Source organism: Cottoperca gobio, chromosome 12, assembly GCF_900634415.1.
Source record: "Cottoperca gobio chromosome 12, fCotGob3.1, whole genome shotgun sequence".
NCBI classification, from domain to species: Eukaryota; Metazoa; Chordata; class Actinopteri; order Perciformes; family Bovichtidae; genus Cottoperca; species Cottoperca gobio.
This window is the reverse complement of record NC_041366.1, coordinates 7,709,697-7,729,895: the sequence shown is the minus strand read 5'-3', so window position 1 is coordinate 7,729,895 and position 20,199 is coordinate 7,709,697. Positions and strand designations below refer to the sequence as shown.

Genomic DNA, 20,199 nt, shown 5'->3' with positions numbered 1-20,199 from the left:
ATTACCAAACACTGTAAGTCAACATTGTAAAACACCCCTTAGATTATGATTCATTATTTGGTATTTCGAAAACCTCTGGTGAGCACGTCTTATTTCTTTTCTGGAAGTGGAGCTCTGAAGAAAGAGTCTGGCCTTCCTCCACTTTTGCAGATTGAGTTTCACCTCATTGCAAAAATATTTCTCAAAGGGAAATGGCAAATTTTATAAAAGCGGGATTGATTGTCTTTTAACAATGATCATCTTTTTTTTCTAAGCTCTAATTTTTGGGTCAACTATAGAACTATAGGGATGTTATTTGAGATGAAGAAAGTCTTTGTCCAGAGAGATGCCTTTGAGTTACGGTTAGGAGTGAAATGTTCCAACCTGTAGCCGTTTGAGTTTGATCCCTAGTCAGACAGACATAATCGCTCAGCTTCTTTGGTGTATGTTACTGTATCTGACTCTTTCTTGTGGGTTCAGTTCCCTCAGGGCTTCCTATAGTAAAAGCATATGTGTCCACTATAGGATTCCTGGGATGAAAGCTCCTCTGCTAAGGTCTAACATTGCACCGTTATTATCATGCCCGTCAATGGTCCGCGAATGTGTTGTTCCAAGAACTTGGGTTACGGACTCTCACATGGAAACACACACATATGAATACACGTTTTCTTTGTGTCTTTCTCTCACTTTTTCCATCCCTGTATTTGTCCTTCAACAAGTGTCTCTGTCATTACCCCACTATGTCAACATTTCCATATTGGTTATATCCCTCCAATCTTTCCCTTCACTCTCAAGCTCACTTTTTCTGGATTGAGACATTGTAGAGAAGTTTATGTGGAGGTATTTCTATGATTGTGTGTGTCATTTGTTTCAGTACAAGTTTGTTTGTTCAGACACCTCCGATGATGTGATTATTTGGCAGCCCAAACTAAAAGTTGTGAATCCATCCGAGATGAGTAAACCCTGGAGCTATCCTTGATTTAATGTTCTCCCTCTCATTAGGCTGCTTTCAGGCCCTTCACAGCGACGAACTGGGAATTTTACTGTTTGATCAACAGAATAATAATTACAGCGATTAAAAGGATTGATTTTTATGTTTCAAGATTTTTTTTCAAGTAGAGGTTTTAGCTCGTTCCTGCTTCACAAATGTGCTCAAAAAGATTTGCCCAGTTATATATTATTGACCACTGAATAGCTTTTAGGGTTTTTAAGTGTTCAAACTGAATACTATTTCGATTTCTGACATTTTAAAGACTAAATGATTAATGGACATAAAAGAAATGGAACAATACGTCACAATGAAACTAAATGTAGTTATCCAAACATCGCTCACAAACATGTATATACACCACAGTTATCTACAGCTACATGTTAGATATAAGTACATTTAGTTACTTTTATGATCTACACACAATCTCTCTCTCTCTCTCTCTCCCTATGTCTCTCTGTCACACACTCACACAGCAGTGGGAATGAAGACATTTATAATAACGCCTCAGATCTTTGTGGTATGAATTGATGATTAAACGTGACACACACTCTCAGTTCTCCTCCTCGCCCTCGCCGCTAATCAATCAATGTGTGAAGTGGGGCATAACGTGAAAGGTAGGGAAACCTTAAGTCAATATTTGGATTGGGTAAGAACACATCATTTGGAAATTACATAAATACAGCTGATGACAGCTGAAGGACCGCAGGGTTTTTGCAGCGTTCTTTGATGAATGTCTCAACGGTCATGGTTGTAATTTTTGTTGCAGTAAGTGTGGTTTTCAGACGTGGGGGGGGGGGGGGGGGATTCTGAGGCACCTCTGGACTTGTGAACATTTTATGCTAGCACTTCTTCACCTTTTACTAAGAGTTGGTTAAGAGTGTAGGCGGTGTTTGCAATCCCACAGAAAGTGTGCAATCTTGTTTATAGATTAATACTTTTCTAACATGAACACAATGTCAGACTGTTTGAACAAAATGACAATTTTCATATATACTGTATATGTATAATATATCTATATATATACTGTATATGTATATATAATATATTACATATATATATTTTATATATATATATATATATGTATATGTATATATATATATATATATTATATATATTATACATATATATATATATATATATATGTATAATATATATATGTATAATATGTATAATATGTATAATATGTATAATATGTATAATATATATATGTATAATATGTATAATATATATGTATAATATGTATAATTTATATATGTATAATATGTATAATTTATATATGTATAATATGTATAATATATATATGTATAATATGTATAATATATATATGTATAATATGTATAATATATATATGTATAATATATATATGTATAATATGTATATGTATAATATGTATAATATGTATAATATATATATATGTATAATATGTATAATATATATATATGTATAATATATATATAATGTAAATTGTTGTATGTCATGTGTTAAGCTACTGGATGCCTGAATTTCCCTCGGGATAAATAAAGTATCTATCTATCTATCTATCTATCTATCTATCTATCTATCTAGCTAGCTAGCTCAATCTTTTAGAAAACATTTAAGTTTAAAGCCATCGAGCCGTGACATCAATCATTAAGCGAAGTTAAATGAGGTTGCCAAAATAAGATACGCTGTTTATTGGCGCCATATAAACTTCATTATTAAAGCCTCGGAGGTTGAATACTAATTGAAGTAGTTAGCGTTGCTTAGGAATTTACCTTATAATGTGGTGAGACAGTGGAACTGGGTGAGAATGGCTCTCATGTGTAACATTTCAAAATGTGTTTCGAGTCAGAAATGAAAGCGGTGGCGTGATCAGATTGATCCTCAGAGAAAACCATCCATCCTCCTGAGGAATGAAGGGACGACAGGCCAGGATGCTTAGAGTGATGGAGATTCAGACAGAAGGAGGAAAAGTGTGGAAATGTTTTGAAGAGGGAGAGATGAATGAAGTGCATAATAGAAAACGTGAATGGATAGTAGACTGTGGTAGACACAGTAAAGAGGGTTAGTATATATAAGTGAGATAGATATTATTAAATAGCATTTAGACCCAAGTTATGGAGTGACAAAGGTGGATGAAATGTAGACTCGTACATATCCCCGGATAAGTGACAAAGAATGGGATTGAGAAGAGGAAACTAAGATGTAATGTTAAATAAAGCATGTACGCGTGAGACTACATTATTTGATTATACAATTTGAAAGAAGATTGGATGGTGCATGAGGTATGGAGAGAAGAAGAGAAATTCTCATATGGAGAGGAGAATGATTAAAGTTTGGAGCGACGTCGGCCTCAAATAGCACGATCAATGGTTGAAAACATGGGAGACGAGGAGAAAAAAGGGAGCACTAAGGGCTACTTTGAAAGTGAAGTTTATAAGCTATCAGTTTCAAGGTGTTTCAAGTTAAAGGAAGATAGATGAATGGTTCAAGGGGAGAAAAGAGAGAGGAATGACAAACACTTCTGGAATATGTTAAGCCATAAAATCGTAGGTAAAACAGAGGAATAGATAGACTTCAGACTTCACTGATATACGACCGTAAGAAAAGCACGTTATGGACTTTTACTGACACTTCCTGTATATTCATTTGGTTCTTACTGTTTGTATTGGTCCCTGGTATGATCTGCTTAGTCTAGTACGCAAACATATTGACCAACAATGTTATGATAGTCATAAAAGCGGCTGGAGTGCAATAAGAAGCTCAGTTTCAGGACATAAAGGTATGATTCTGGCATCTTGACGTTAGAGATGAACCAATCGATCTGCCACCGGTCGAAGTCAATGAGCATCATATATCCGCCTGATGGTTTTACATCGCACACGCAGCAGCACAGACGGTAACATTAAAGCCACACACGGACACACACATCATTTCTAAAGCTTGCAAATTGTAACACCTATAAATCCACAATAAGCTGTGGAGGAAGGGTCCTGTAACTTGGTGCGGTTTTGGAGACAATGTAAGTGATTTAATCAATGTTTTATTATGAACATACAATTGAATTGAAATTTTTCGTGAAAGAAAAGTTACAAAAACAGTAAATTAAAGTTCTTAGAAAGAAAGAAAATAACAACCGGCTTGGCAGACTTAAAAAATCGGAAACAGACAAGTAAAGTCGGTGCATCTCTACTTTAACTTGTGTTGAGTTTGCTCGTCGACATACGTATCGTGATACGCCACAGTCTCATTTCCTTACGTGCATCCAAAAATCCATCCCATTTGCTTCCCAGATAGGCACATCCCATCCACCATACTTTGATTACTATTACATTACAGGTCATTAGCAGACGCTCACTACAGGGACAGTCCCCCTGGAGCAACTCAGGGTTAAGTACCATGCTCAGGGGTACAATGATGGCAGGCCTGCTATTGAACTCACAACCTTCTGGTTTGGAAAGCGTACCACCAGACAACTAGGCTATCGCTACCCAACTACTACACCCCGACTACTTCTGTCTTTTAGTCCTGTGTGTCCTTCCGGCTTCAAATGAAGCAAATTATGCAGCACTACATGCTACTGCCTCTGTTTTGCAGTGAGTAATCAAAAAAGGCTAATTTGGTCGTTGGAATACGTTGATCATCTTCTCCATACAGATGATGATTTCTTTCCTTTAGGCTGCGGCTTCAAAGACTCTTAAACAAAACACGGCGGGCCTGGCTCCTGTAAAAAGAAAACGTCACATTATGTCAGTATCATAATCTGTAATTGAGACACGGAGAATCCCAACATGAAAATACATCTGTACGCTTGTAAGTGTTCAGTGAATTGTTCCGTTTCCCATGGCCTCGTGTTGCTTCCATCCCACCCTCATGCTCCCTTCACTGAGACGTGAACTCAAACTCTCAGTGCAATTAAAGCAATGGTCCAGTAACTTTGATAAGAACCATTTCAGATTGCTCAATATTCTCTCCGGGTAAGAAACTGCATCTGCTGCGATGTAATTGTCCTTTGGGGATGATGCTGAACTCCACTGAAAACTCAGACCTTTCTGTGCATGAGACTATCTGCATGGAACACCCATATGCAGACAGAAATGCACACACAGATGAATATACACTGCCAGGATTGCATATAGATAAATACACATGGGCACACACACACACACACATGTTCTTGTTCTTCTAATTACAAAGATTAATATGCATGCAAACGCTATCCAAGCGCTGTAACACGCATGAGTGTACATGTGGAAACAAAGAACACACACGGTCACAAATTATCCGTATTAAGTTAACAGACATTCAACACATGCACAAATAGCACACTGCAAGTCATTACTGAGTCCTAAAAGTCTGCCAAAAAGTGAAACAGTCTGCCTGTGCAGGAAGATAAATTCAATATTTCAAATGCCTATGAACTTGTTTCAAGAATTTTGTACAATCAGTGTCCTTTTTTTTAAAATTGTAATGCAGCTGTCAACCTTAATTTCTCTTGTTTTTATGATTCCTGGAAAAGTTTAGACATTTCATTTGGAAGTGTAGTGAAACAATCTTGCTATGCTGGAAGATCTTTCCGTTGTTTTAAGAGAGTTTAAAGGGCTAGAAATGATTTTGACCTACAATGTTTATCTGCAATGTCTGTTCAGAGGTCGCACCCACACATACTGTAGGCACAGGGCCGAAAAGTACATACATGTGTATTGTTATATGAATGTTTATAATGTAAGATACCTCAATCTTCAGAGAGGCACCATAAATGAAGGGAGGTGGAATCTTCCTTTAATCGGTGTCTGCTTGGTCAACACAGTTTATTCATTTATTCATCCCACATTTTTTCTCCTTTTGTCCTTCTGTCTGACATGCTGCATTGCCCCTCTCCTCCCCCTCCCACCTCACTTTTTGACGCTTTTTCTCCCTCTATCATTTTCCTTCTCTCCGTTTTCCTTCGTTCTCGTCTCTCTCGATGTCTTTGTCAATATTGCTTCACTTTCCCAGCTACTCTTCTCCTCACTTTCTTTCTCATCCATGTAATAATGGTCTTTGTATGTTTGCCAAAAGTCACTCTCATCCTGCAAGCACTTAGATGAATCAATAGTGAGCCCCGAGGTAGGTAGGTCTGCGTGCGTGTGTGAGTGTGTGTGCCTGTAAGTAGATTCATATAGCTATAATGTATGTAATTGGGCATGTGTACTTTTCTGTACACTTTAACTTTCATATTGAACATCATTAAAGCTAAACAACGGCTCTGATTCCTTCCTGTCCTGTTCCTTTTTTCTCCCACAGCCTCTCACCCTTTCTCCTTTCTACCACTAGCTAGTAACTACCTCTCTCAGCAATCCACAGTTTCACCATCACCCACCCACTCATTCATCCATCCTTCCTTCGATGCATTAAGCCAGTTATGTAACCATCCATCCTTCAAGCCATCACACACACACACACACACACACACACACACACACACACACACACAGTTTCAGTTTCAGTTTCAGTCCTCTAAAATGTGAAAGTTATCATAATTTAGCTCTGCTGTCAAAATACATTAAGTTAGTATTCTTTACATTACGTGCACACAGATACATTCTGTAGATCTGTAATGGGCAGTGCAGTCTGTTGCCTTGACAGAATCTAATAATAAAATACACTGTACATCCATTTATATAAATTAGATTTTTGTTCTCATTGTATTAGCCGAAAGGAAAGGTATAAACAAAAAAAAAACTCATATGAGTAGGGGGCTAAGATAGCAGAAGAAGATATAAAACGAAAAACAGAGACAGAAAGCAAAACCAACGTGGATGGAGTTGCTTTTATTTTTTATTTAAACACTTCTATATAAAGAGACGTCATCCATGTCACCCATCAAAGAAAGAGTCCTCTTATCCAGTGTGTGTTTCCCAGATTGCAGTTGGGATATCTCCGTGTTATCTATGTGCTTTGTAAAGGTGAATGAAGATGAATGGGGCCTCTGCCCGCTCCTCTGCCTCTATTGATTTCTGTATCACCATGTCAATCCTCGGGCTGTCATACACACACTCAGGACAGGACGCACACATATACACTGGAGGGCTCATGTCTCATGGTCAATAAAGTTTGGGTAGAATGAACACTGCAGTCACCAAATGAAACATGGAAGTCACCAAAGCTTGTTAAGTTCTGACCGTTTTATCAGATTTTTCCCAGAGAAACACAGCAAGGAAGATATTTTAAAACAGTCCCCGCAAGCTAAACCATGTAGCATGTAGCATGTTTTTATTGTGTTGAATTTAAGCAAGTTTCAATCATCTACAAGTTACTGCTGCACTTGAACAAAAAGAAAGCAGTGGCTGCCTGTTGGTCATTCTAAAGAATTGTCAGCATAGGAAAAACTGGATCTCTTTAACATGCTCAAAGTGTTCCACTTTATGAGGCATTTTTGAAAAATGTGTAGAATGTTTTTCCTTTGCCCAAAGGCTACAACTTGTGATGAGCTGTGCCAGCTGCCATCGAGCAGCGCCGCTCACATCGGAGGACTGCGGTTCAGCTTGCGTACAGCAGTTTCAGCTTCAGATTTTATGATGCGTCGGGCAGCAACACGAGTGTCCATCTGCTGATTTGAGTGAGAGACTGATGATTCAATTTGAGGCTCTCTGACAAATGATTTAAATACGAAGGCAGCCTGAGAGAGTGTTGAGCAGAAGTAATCATTGAGCGCTGGCTCAGCAGCAGTATATCATGCAATGCTCCCTGAGCTGAAGCTGTTTTCATTGCATTTCATTCTCTTTAATTATGCTTTTTCTTTGTCACATTCGACAACCTATTACACTGCAACACATATAACAATTAATGCCGTTTGTCATTTGTCTCATGGGTTTCATTATTTGACAACACAGCCCTTTATTTAACAGCCAAAGCTCATTAGTAGTTGGCAAAAATCACAAATCTAAGCAACTTCCAGTCCAAGTCTAATCAATTGATCCGACGACGATCTCTCCATCTAATTTCAGATAATGTATTATAATATACATTTATCATACAGCCGGCCAAGTAAACACTTCATTTCAATTTCAAAATTGCCAGAACTAAATTATCATAAAAAGAACCTCACGTCTGCTTCCAGTTGGTTGTGTATGAATGTGTGAGTTTGTAAAGAATAAATATTAATCTTCACAGAGAGTTGTTTTTTTCCCCCGTCGGAAATGGCTATAGACTGCAGACGCAGCTAATCCAATTAATACGGCAATAGCGTCATTCAATTGAGCTAATCAAATGAATTGTTTACCGTGCGTACAGTTCGCTAGAGAGAACAACAGAGAGACGTGAGAGACCCGGCTCCTGAGACTGTCCTCCCTGCTCCAACCAAAGTAGCACCACACACCTTGACCGGGTTTGGGCAGATTTACAGCTGAGGGTCAGCTTCCTCCGCTCTGAACATTATTAGAGCCAAGTACAGGTCCAGGTTCAAGAGAGACTTTTTATTTATTTCATTCAGAAGGTTGTTGTTTTTTCTTTTACATGAAATATAGGACTTAAGTTCAATGTGCGTTTTATTTATGGTAAAGAAAGCTATATGTCTCCCATACATGTTGTTTATAGAATCCTACTTTGAAAATTGACAATACATATTGTTGAAATGATATGGAAATGCATGTTGTTGATTTTATTAGATAGACGTAGAGGTCGGTATTTTTTTATTTATTTAGACATTATGACGTCTTAGCTTGAAGGATATTTACTAACTGGTTCGCTTTGAATTGTATTTTAATACGCCTGATATATACCAACTTATCCTTATCCTGGGTCACGTGGGATTGAGGCTTATCCTAAGTAGGCAGTATCCTGTAAGCAGGGTACAGGCTGCGCAGGTCTGCCAATAAAATGTGCATATCATTTTGTATTTTCTCATTTACTCAATAAGATTCATTTGTTTATGTATCCATCTCCAGAAAAGATCTCTTAAAGAACTATAAGCCGAGAAAAGAATTCTGATTCAAATGTTATATTCTTGACATGTTTGACATGGCATAACAGCATAAACCAGAGTTAATGTTTAGGCACTTCCACCGCCGTGTTGTCGAAACTGCCACATGCTTTTTAAGGGTGCAAGGTCTAGTTCGGGATTTTCGATTGGCTAGGGGGGGGGGTTTAGCTTCCTTTTACAGTAATTGCTGCTATGGCGATTGGGGCTTCAAAGAGAGAAATACTGTCCAAGAAATTACCCCTGGACGTGTGTGTGTGTGTGTGTGTGTGTGTGTGTGTGTGTGTGTGTGTGTGTGTGTGTGTGTGTGTGTGTGTGTGTGTGTGTGTGTGTGTGTGTGTGTGTGTGTGTGTGTGTGTGGTTAAATGGGAGGAGTGTGCGGCGGAAAAATGGGAGCTGTCAGTCAACTTAATGAGACCAACCTTCTCAGTGCACACACATACACACACAGCGCCATCGGGCCCGTGGAAGTGCCATATAATTGGGTTTCCTTTCCAGGACAACAGACATGCTCACTGGATTAGATCTGACCACCGACGCCAATTCTCTCCATGTCTCCTTCTCTCTGCTTTTCCTTCTTTCTTTTGCTTTCTCCAACTGTCTCTTTTTCGCATCTCTGTTTTTTTCTCTTTTCTTCCTAATGTTCTGCTTATCTCATTGTCCTTTCCATCTCTGACCTACATGTATGGTGCTTTATCCAATAGCATATGTGTCTATAGATGGTATAGATGATAGCAAGTATAATCCCCTTGATGCAAGTTATAGTTAAAATAATTCATGTCTTTTTATTGGATTTATTGGTGCCCTAGTATAACCAGCTGGAGTTCCTTCCGTCCTTCCTTTTTTTATTCCCACGACCCCGCAGTAAATGTTTATTTGAAGGAGATAAGATGAGATTAAACTTTATTGATCCAAATGGAAAAAGTTATTTGAGGTTTTTATAACAGTAAACACAAGTACAAGATAGAATAGCAATTAAAGAAGGCACAAGAAAGAGGGTTATAATGTAGGAGTTATGAGGGGGCATGACACAAAAAAGGAGAAGAGAGGAGGGAAATAAAAAGGGTGTGTGAAAAGTAAAGGGTCACCAGTGTTTCCCCTAGGTTTACTGCTTTGGAGGGGCGCTCACCATGCGACTGGGGGGGGGGGGGGATTGCGTGCACGCGGGGAGATTGCGTGCGCGGCGCGGTTTCTATTTAGTTCTCCCCTCTCCCTTCTTCCGCTCTTTAGGTGTGTGTGTGTGTGTGTGTGTGTGTGTGTGTGTGTGTGTGTGTGTCAGCTGCGAAGCCCCGCCCTTCGCAAAACGGAGCAAAGGAGAGAATGTGAATGAGCAAAGTAGACAGTAAACACTGAAACGTGCATATAAATTAGATCAATAGCATAATTTTTAAATTCGAGAAAAGAAAAAAACCTTGAATTTCAGGCAGGGCGCGGGGCTCTGTTGGCGGGGCTCTGTTGGCGGGGCTCTGTTGGCGGGGCTCTGTTGGCGGGGCGCTGCGATGCCTGCAAACCCTAAGGAATGTTCACATCTTCTCTCTGCCCCTTTATTGTCTGGGTTTGTGTAGAGGCTCTTGAGGTGTGTGTGTGTGTGTGTGTGTGTGTGTGTGTGTGTGAATAATTCAAGAAATTTGTCAAACAAAACTCATTTAAATTAAATGCTTTTTAAATTATTATCATTTAAAAAAATATTTTAATTCCAAAATTTACTATTCAAAACTGTGTTTTTGACATTTTCCCAGTAGGCTAACTCTTTTATTTACATGCCACATTTTATTTAATAATGTCACTTTTTATTTAATAATGTCACTTTTCCTGCCTCTCAAGCAAGAAAGTTCAACAATTGTTATCCATTTAGCCAGCTAGCACCTGTTAGCTAGAGTAACAACAATGTCGTAATTGTAGTTGTTGTTGTAAATAAACATAATAATAATAAGCTTTATTTGTATAGCACCTTTCATACAAGAATTGCAGCCCAAAGTGCTTCACAGCAAAAACATAACAATTAGTACAAGATTAGACAGAATAAGAGCATTTACAGTACAATAATCACAGTGTAGATGTAAATGAGTCTGAAGTACCATTATAAAAATAGCAGAATTAAAATAGCAGATAAAATAGCTGATAGAATTGCAGAATTAAAATAGTATAAAATAGCAGAATTAAAATAGTATAAAATAACATTGGAAATCATGCCTAGTTTCCCTATCTGTGCCGTATTTAACGACCCTCCTGAAACTACATTCATCACACCATTCTTATAAATGTTTTAAACTATCAGAGCCATATTTTGAAAGCATGAGATCAACAATGCATCGATAATGCACCGACACAGAAAGTAAAAACAAAATGATTTACCTATCTGGCTGTCAAGGCTGCTGATACCACTTACCAAGCTGGCTAACTACAGTAGCTAGGCGCGTTGTGAGCTTATTTCTCAGACTCAAAGTGAGGGCCAGTGTTAGCGATGTTAGCTCACTCATGTTGGTTATTTGAGTAACCTCAGAGACTTTTTGCTCTAGTTGTGTGTCTCTCTCTGTGGAACTTCTTTATAATTTAAATGCTGTTGAGATAACTCTGAAATAACTATCTGAGAAGAAATCCAAACTCGCAACCTAGCCTAGCTAGTTAGCTGCCTAGCTCGGTAGCATGTTCAGCCTTGTTAAGCTAAGTAAAGGCAGAGTTTTGGTTTCTGTGTCGGTGCCCTGTGTGTATATTATAGTTTATTAAGTTGGTTGATTGGTTACTTTTGAAATGTTGTTTCTCTTGCTAAAATGAGCTAGCTGGCTAAATTTGATAGCAGTTGTTGAGTCTTGAGCCAAGTAAAATGTTTGTTCAGCACTCAAGATGAGTCTTAAAACTTCTGCTTATGTGCTTCTTAGTTTTTTGTTTTTGTTTTGTTGTAAAACTGTTGAACTTAGCTTAGGGAGGAGGCAACAATAAATTAGCATTTGTATGCATGTTCAAAGGGTTAGAAAATCTACGTGTGCTCCTCTCATGTGGATTTCCTGCAATAATAGGCTACCAGGACGACATCTCTGTGTTCTCCAGTTCATCGTCAAACATTCATGCTCACATATGCTGTTTACAATGAACAGACATATGGTGTTTATTCATGAAATGAAGACATTTCTCCAGAGTGATGACATTAAGGGTTCATTACTTTCAAAATAGTCCAATTTGTGGTCATTCCATTTGGGTAGAATCTTAATTATTATCATTATCATATCATATCTTGGGGAAAATGAATAAAGTATATTTATACTGAGTCAATGGGACATGATTATGGTTAGGTAAATATTTGGACGTTAGGAGTGGCAATGTGTTTTGTGTATGTGTATGCCAATTCCTTTGTGTCAGTGTGTGTTGATGAGTCACACAAATGTATGCTCAAAATTGCACACACTTTTTTCTTTATAGCTCTAAACTGCTTAGTATACAATACATAAGGCCTACGGACACATGTCAAGCATAAACACACACACACACACACACACACTGAGCAACAAGTACATATACATCACTTCACCACCACTGCCACAATACACAGGCTCGGTCTTGCAGTGTGAATGATCTGACAGCGTTTTTTGGCAGCAAAAGCCTCTCCAAAATGCATCTCCTCCTCCCATCTATCTCCCCTCTTCCCTCCCGCATTCTCAGTGCCTCTCCCCTACCCCCTCCCTCTAGTACGTGATATTAAGTACTGCTCACACTTTTCCATGTTTAGCCACTTGGCAATGCAGCAACACATTCATCTCTCTCGAAGTGTTTATCTGCAAGCTGTTTGCTCTTTATACTCTTCCACATATAAACATATTACGTATATATGCACATACATGTGCACACGCACGCACAAGTACCTGTTCTGGTTTCGCCATGCAAACATAAACAATGCAACAGACATGTACTGACATGAGTGTAAACGTATGCATACAAGGAATATTTCCCCACACTGGTGTACGTGTGTTTTCTTTTTTAGCATTTATTTCAAATGCAGGGACACACACAGAAACACATGCATATGAAGGCACATGCACCGATATATATGTACGTGTGTGGCTGAACTTTCACAAGATTTCACATCATAGACATTAGTATGCAAGCGCTCACACAAACACATTAAAGTCAGGAAGGAATGCTGATAGAAGCTATGGTTGGATACGCTATGCTACATAACAGTTTTAGACTCAAAGGCTGCACATGCATGTTTTAACGCACATAACTACACATAGTATATACACATACACACGGCACTCAATATGTAACGCACACACATGCTCGGATGACATTGTCATTGCATTCCACTAATGAAATTAAGCCTATAAATGTTGCGGTCGGTTAGGCTGATAAAGTCTGAACTTCTGGCCAAACAGAGGGAGGGAGGAGGGAGGGGGGGGACAAAGAGTTAGAGCAGATAGAGAGAGGCTGTGCAGGCAAAGTTGAAAACAAAAGGGTCAACTTTACAGAGAGGGTGGGTGAGCGATGAGAGACATATTACAGGAAGACAGAGGATGCTAGGGATGTACGAAGTGGTTATATGTCAGATCAGCTGATTTGCACATCCTGAAGAACTAAAAGGGAAACGCCAATTGGAGACTCGGTGTGTGTGTGTGTGTGTGTGTACATGTGTCTTGTTTCACTGTTGGACTGCAAAAGACAACAGGCATGTCACTAAATCATTTAAGTCGACTTCAGGAGTAAAGAAAGCAGCACCCTCATTCTCCCTATTTTTCCTTCAGACACAGGCCGAAGGCAAACAAGCACACACACAACCAACCATAAATTACAGAGAGGCAGCAAATCATTCTCTCATGCACTCCCGTGACTCAAACATTTAGTTCATTCACTGTTGCGCTCTGCAAATTAAAGTGTGCACAAAAGGCTTTCAAATGTTGGCATGCATTACATTGTGTTATAAAATGACGCGACATTGATGCCAAAGCTTTCTGGGATAATCATCAATTATGCCACCGGTATTTTGCATGCCTGTCTGAGTGTTGGTATGCGTATAGTGTGGAGGCTGCGGGGCATAAAGGTTCAATCAATTCAACAGCGAAATGTAAAACACTGCAAGGATAAACGGATAAAGCAACAGAATTGACCTGTGCACAGAATTATGATGAAAGGTGTGTTGTAAATAAATAAGCACTGAATAAAAATTGTACACGGTAGGGCATAGCTGAATCTACCCACCATAAAACTTTAAAGGCACAGGCTAGGATTGTTATACTGAGGACATAATTTATAGGGAGACCTATAGAAGCGTATGACTTACAGACCATGTTGGAACATTTCATATCCCTATGGCCATAGAATCAATTCAGACATTGGGTGTACAGTAAAAAGGTTGTTTTTTAAACTAGTATACGATTAGATTTCAAGAATAAAATAGACGTTATTTTAACTCAATGAACATAACCCAAGTGTGCTGTTCCCTAAAGCAAACTGACACAGCTGCTGTGTTCTGTTGGCTGTTTAGGTGGAGCTATCTGACAGCACCTCCCACACCATCACCGATGCCTACGCTGGGAAGGAATACATCATCCAGGTAACATGTCCTGTCTTGCCATTTCTACCTGACTGACACATTCTACTGACTTTTCACATTTTATTCACGCTTATCGATGAATGCTTCTCATTTATCAATGACCTCGTGTTCAACAGGTGGCTGCCAAGGACACAGAGATTGGAACATGGAGCGACTGGAGTGTTGCTGTCCATGCTACACCCTGGATTGAAGATCCTCTGCCCATCACTTCGACAACTGAAGTGGAATTAACTACCGGTAGGTTGCAGGCCTCAGTTAAAGCCTCTACATATTATTCTTACCTATGGGTCTCTTTCAGAGTTGGTGACTTCAGACAGCTACATGGGTAAGTGGCCAGTGTTCGCACTGTACTGTCTGAGCTGAACATACGATTTCTAATCCAGTTCTTGTGTTGAGCATATAGCATATCCATTTCTCCATTTTCTTTTCCCTCTCTCCCTCAGTCAAAAAACACTTTGACTGACTTCACCGATAGATAAGATTTCAATTTATGTATAAAATGCTCTGTTTAAATACCTAAAAGATAAATTAAAATAAATGTCATGATAGCATAAAATATAATGAAACGACGTGTTAGCTGATGCTAAGCAGGTATAACGTTCACCATCGTAATTGAGCATGTTAGCATTCTTTAGCTAATTAGCGCTAAACACAAAGTTCAACTGAGGCTAATGGGGATTCATTAGTTTTGCAGGGATTTGGTTATTAACCAAATCATTGGACAAAGGGAAATGAACTGCTGATGGTGCTAGTCAGAGGATCACAAAGTGATTACAATTCCTGTGGGCGACATGAATGTGTGTTTGTCTCAAAACTACAAACGTCAATGTCACGGTGGCGCTTGAGGAGAAAGTCAAAGGATTATAAAATGATTAGGATACGTTGTCTCAGGAACCATCGAATGTTTGTGCAAAATTGCGTTCTGATCCATTTAGCAGATATTAAGATATTTCACTGGACAAGTGAAAACTTGGACCTGCTGGTGAGAAAAGTAATAAACAAAGTCAGTAGGATTCATCCTCTGGGCAACATCAACGTCTGTATAAATGTCTGTGGCAACCCATCCAATAGTTGTTGAGATATTTTGCCCTGGATAAAAGTGGTGGACTGCTGCTGACTGCTAATGTGGCTAAAAGGTTCACGTTAGAAGGACATAATTAAGATAAGAAAAAGGCTAAATGCAAATTAGTATCTAAGGAGTAGGCTACTGTTTGATGTATTAAGATGTCTTGTCATGAATAGTTAACTATATAATTCCCCAAATCTGCAAGTTGACCAGCTCAAAGAGAGAAAGATAGATATCTTACACTGTATGTATGTAGAAATATTACAACACTATTCCTCTAATGCTGTTTGGGATTTTGGTTCTCTTGTCGTTCATCAGGTGAAGAAATAATTATGCTAAAATTCCTATAATGTTTTTAAACATTTTTCTCTGTGCCCACGGCTGTCACGCAGTATATTTCCTGAATCAGTTAGGTATGAAATTAAGTTTTGTTAATAACTTTCTTTATCATTAAATTGAGTAGACTATAAGCGTATGATCGCCTTGAACCTTTATCGCAGCTTAAGCTACAAGATCCAGCAGCCTCCAGACACACATCAACCTGAGCGCCTGTACACGGCCTCAGGGAAACTGTGCCATCTTTTAAAAAATACTCACGTCCCTACTGCTGCCTCAGACAGCTCACTTTCAAAGTATCACAGCGCTACACTTTCTAGATTTGAATTGTGCACGAGAAAGGATAATTTAACGTTAAATTAATACCAGATTATTGTATTCTGTGTGTCCCTTGACGCACGCACATGCTCACGTACACACAAGGACAAGAAACTATCTCTGGGAATTATCTAGCTGGCACCTTTTCAGCATGAGGCAGAGATCAAGGATGGCTCTCTTGACAAATCGAAATGTGTCATCGCACCAGTGATCCCTGAACAACAAGACATCCATTCCAGGTCTATTGTACTCGTCTCTCCGACCACAGTGGAATAGCAAAGTACAAATGGAAAGACACATTTAGTAAAAGTGTTTATCTACACCACCGGCAGTTGCAGACTATCAAACACTTTATTATAGAATTTATAACAGAACTTCACTACAAAACGGTGCGAGGTGTGCTTGTGCACCTGTAACCACACCCTATAGTGATGTCACAGTGTACTTAACCACACCCTAGGTACACTCCTACATCATCGCAACAAAGCAAAGCCTTCAACCACTGGAAGCTGAGGAGAAACCTTTTTTATAAAAAAAAGGTTATTACCCGGATCTAACCACCAACTTTAACTATATTGTACCACTTAACGTCTCCACGGGTACTTACTTTTAGGCTTTACAAACTAAACTGACTTTTTTGTGACCTGGATTTTGCCTTAAACATACAGGCTGAGCTAACTAAGGGTTATATACAGTGATCAGCAAACCACTTCCACCTCCTCTGTATGTTTTTGCAACATGTATTTATAGTATTCTCCTAATATCAGGTCTCTATCAAAGTGTTTTTGTGAATGAATAACACTGCACACACTAACACAGCATTCCCTTCTGTTATCATTGGAAAGCGTTTGGGTGGACTAACACCTGACTTCACACCAAACCTACACGTCCACCATTGCATGTCAACGTATTGATGAAGTCACTCGAGTAAGCTGTTTATATATCAGCTGTGCAACATGACTTTTACATCAGGCAGGTTAATATGAGAAAGAAGAGAAGAGACCTCATAAAGCTGACATTATGAACCCAATTTGAAATATTTTGAAAAAAAAAACCTGTCTGTCTACCTGCCTTTCTCTCCCTCTCGCTGCCAATCCAGTGACATTTCTCAGCAGCTTTACAGTCCAACAGTGACTCCTGTTGGTCATTAGCAGCACTGCACATGGACATCACACACAATTTACACTGAATGTGTTTACGCATGCCTAGAAACACACAAACGCATGCAAAGCAGCACACACAGAACATGCAGCTTGTTCACACTCCCTCACACACACACACATACAAACCGTGCTACATACACACCTCCCTCTGATAGCATGCACTTCACACACATAAACGTCTGACTCAGTGCACAGTGTATTATTCTCGTTTTCCAGGAAAGAACAGGAGGTTATTGGGATTCTCCTCATGCCTCTTCTCGATCTAGCTGGGGCTTCTCTGCTTCTCTTCCCTCTCTCCTTGTTCTGTTCTCTTCTTCTCTATTTTTTGGGTCTCTCTTTCTTTTTATGTCTCTTTTCCTCTCACTTCTCTGTTTATCTTACGCTTTACTTGTTGTCACCTCACCCTTCATACCATCTCTTTTCTTGGCCCCCTGCCACCTTCTGTACAGATGTTACTTGCTGGACGGCTGGTTACAGCTGCTTTATTATTATCAATGAAGGGACTTCAGGGTTGGTCGTCGTTCCCATTGATGGCTACGGCATTATGTCCCGCTGGTCTTTAAAATGCCTGTTTTTATGCAAATGTTTTAATATGTGCATGAAATGAAGGATGTACTTAACCACAACATCATTTGTTCAGGTCCAGACAGGGGCCATATTTTGCAAGAAAAATCAATCGAGTAATTATTCAGTTTGCTCTCTCTAATTGGAACTATTGTACATGAATCACATCAACAGGGAAACCTTTTCTTATTTCCTGTCCGATAAACACCAAGTTCATTCCAACTTTTTTGCAGCTGACCGGCTTGTTAACATCTACACACTGATTAATATCTCTTTACTGCTCAGTCGAACAGGAAATGAACGCACTTCCTGTGACTTATTGGTTGTGTAGCTCACAGTCTTAACACGGTTACACTTTCTTCATTTCCTCTTGGTCTCTCTCCCGTCTTGCCACTTTTCCTCTTCCTCCTTTTTCTTTTAGTTTGTTACAGTTTTTCTCTGTTGGTGCATCAGAAAGAACAGGTCGCCCACACCTCATGGGGAGTTGCACTTACGGGCCTGTTCTGTTTCCTGGCATCAACGGCCTCATTTCACATCAAAAGGATAGCCCGGTGACAGACGCACAACGTTTAGAAATCCCATCCTCAGTGATTAGACCATCGCTTAGCAACCAAGTACAGTTGAGGCTTTAAAAGGTTGCAACCATCTAAGATATAGGGTTCTGCCTCGCCCACTCTGTGAGACAGAAACTGGACACGGTCTAGCACCAAACAGGCAACACTACATATCACTTCTTATATCCTTCATGTCTAGATCTATTTATAGATGCTTAGTTTCTGCTTAATAAGCACAAAGCGCCACAACTAAATGTTGAAGCAAATGCTGAGGTGCCTTAAGGTCCTCTGCTGCTGCATGCTGGCTCCAATTCATAGGATAACCACTACTTAGTATGCCATTACCTCAATGAACCAACTCCTAATACTCTCATAACGCTAGTGGATGGAAACAAGCATCTTCTTTTGCAAGCTTTTCTCGAAATTTGTTTGAAATATAGATGGAAACCTGGCTAATGTTAGGAGATAATAGTTGGAGCACTTCCAAGGTTTGGATGGAAACAACAATGTCCCCGCAGTATAAACCTTTAGTATTTGAACTAGTAAATATCAGTTTTAGTTTTTCTGTAAAAAGTCAAAGGGGCAAGCCTGTGTGCATAAACAACGTTAGGCCTGAAGTTAACTACAACTCCCAAGATGCATTTTGATACAAAACATTTAATCACTGATCTTCACGTTTATGTGCATCGCTAAGGGTTTAGTTAAGTTTAGACTTAGTAGAAAGCTGAATATAAATGCATGTTGAATCCGCTCGCTCTCGGAGTACTATGTTTGATCCTTTGGCATCTCTGGTTTATCATGAAGCTACAGTATTGATGATCGCAGATGCTGGTTTTCACTTCCCCGTGTGCATTATTTACCCATCCTCCTTGTTTTCCTCTTTATTTTTTCCCCTAGATCTCTGCCTCCCGTCTGCTCCGCTCTTTCTCTCCTCCTTCACCTGTTTTTCTTCCCCACTGTTGTTCATCAATCTTCTCTCCTCCTCACACCAGTCTTGTCTCCCTATGCCCAACTACCTTGTTACATCAGCGTCCACCCCATCACTGTCTCTCCTCATCGCCATCACATTATATCTGCATAATTCTTATTTCCTCCATCCACTCCAGAGCAAAACGTTTTTGCTGCAGGCAGGATAGTATTGCAGTGATCTGCTGAACATGTTAAATGTGTCTGTCTCTCTCTCTCTCTCTCTCTCTCTCTCTCTCTCTCTCTCTCTCTCTCTCTCTCTCTCTCTCTCTCTCTCTCTCTCTCTCTCTGTGTGGCTATTTCACACCTGGCTGCTTCTCCTTCGACTCCCAACACCGTACAACACAAGAGTCATTAATTAGAAGGAGAGGGAAATCATATTTTCTCTCCAGTAACAAAAATGCTGAGGGGTTCTAGACTGATCTGCAAACAGTGTGCATGAGTTAATATCTGCTGTGCTGCCTGTAGCTGTAGTTTTATAAAGCATTAAACTCTGTGATATTTTTATTTGTCTAGCTATGTTAAACCAAACTGAAGCACTAAGAACAGCTTATTTATGTTGGCCACAAGCTTTTATGTACCGGCCTCACGTTCTTGAACATAACCCGTATTGGCTAGAAATGTACACGAGTAACTATCTTTCTCTTTTCTTTAATTGATTTATTGTTCTGGAATGTGTGACCAGTCCTCAATGTTGTAACTTAGATGAGAGTGAGTTGGTCTGCAGCTCTGGTTATGTGCTGTAACATTAAACTCTACAGCGTATTACGGGTGTGTA

General features: G+C 39.4%; 1 protein-coding gene across 4 annotated transcripts in view; it reads left to right on the top strand.

The window, feature by feature from the left end:
* The window catches only part of cntfr (ciliary neurotrophic factor receptor), a 222,564-nt gene that overhangs the window by 198,541 nt on the left and 3,824 nt on the right, over nt 1-20,199 (top strand). For all 4 annotated transcript variants that reach the window (XM_029445313.1, XM_029445312.1, XM_029445315.1 and 1 more), the window contains 2 exons: nt 14,386-14,454; nt 14,571-14,691. In XM_029445313.1, coding sequence (XP_029301173.1) covers nt 14,386-14,454; nt 14,571-14,691 — 190 coding nt within the window. The remainder of the gene's footprint in view (nt 1-14,385; nt 14,455-14,570; nt 14,692-20,199) is intronic.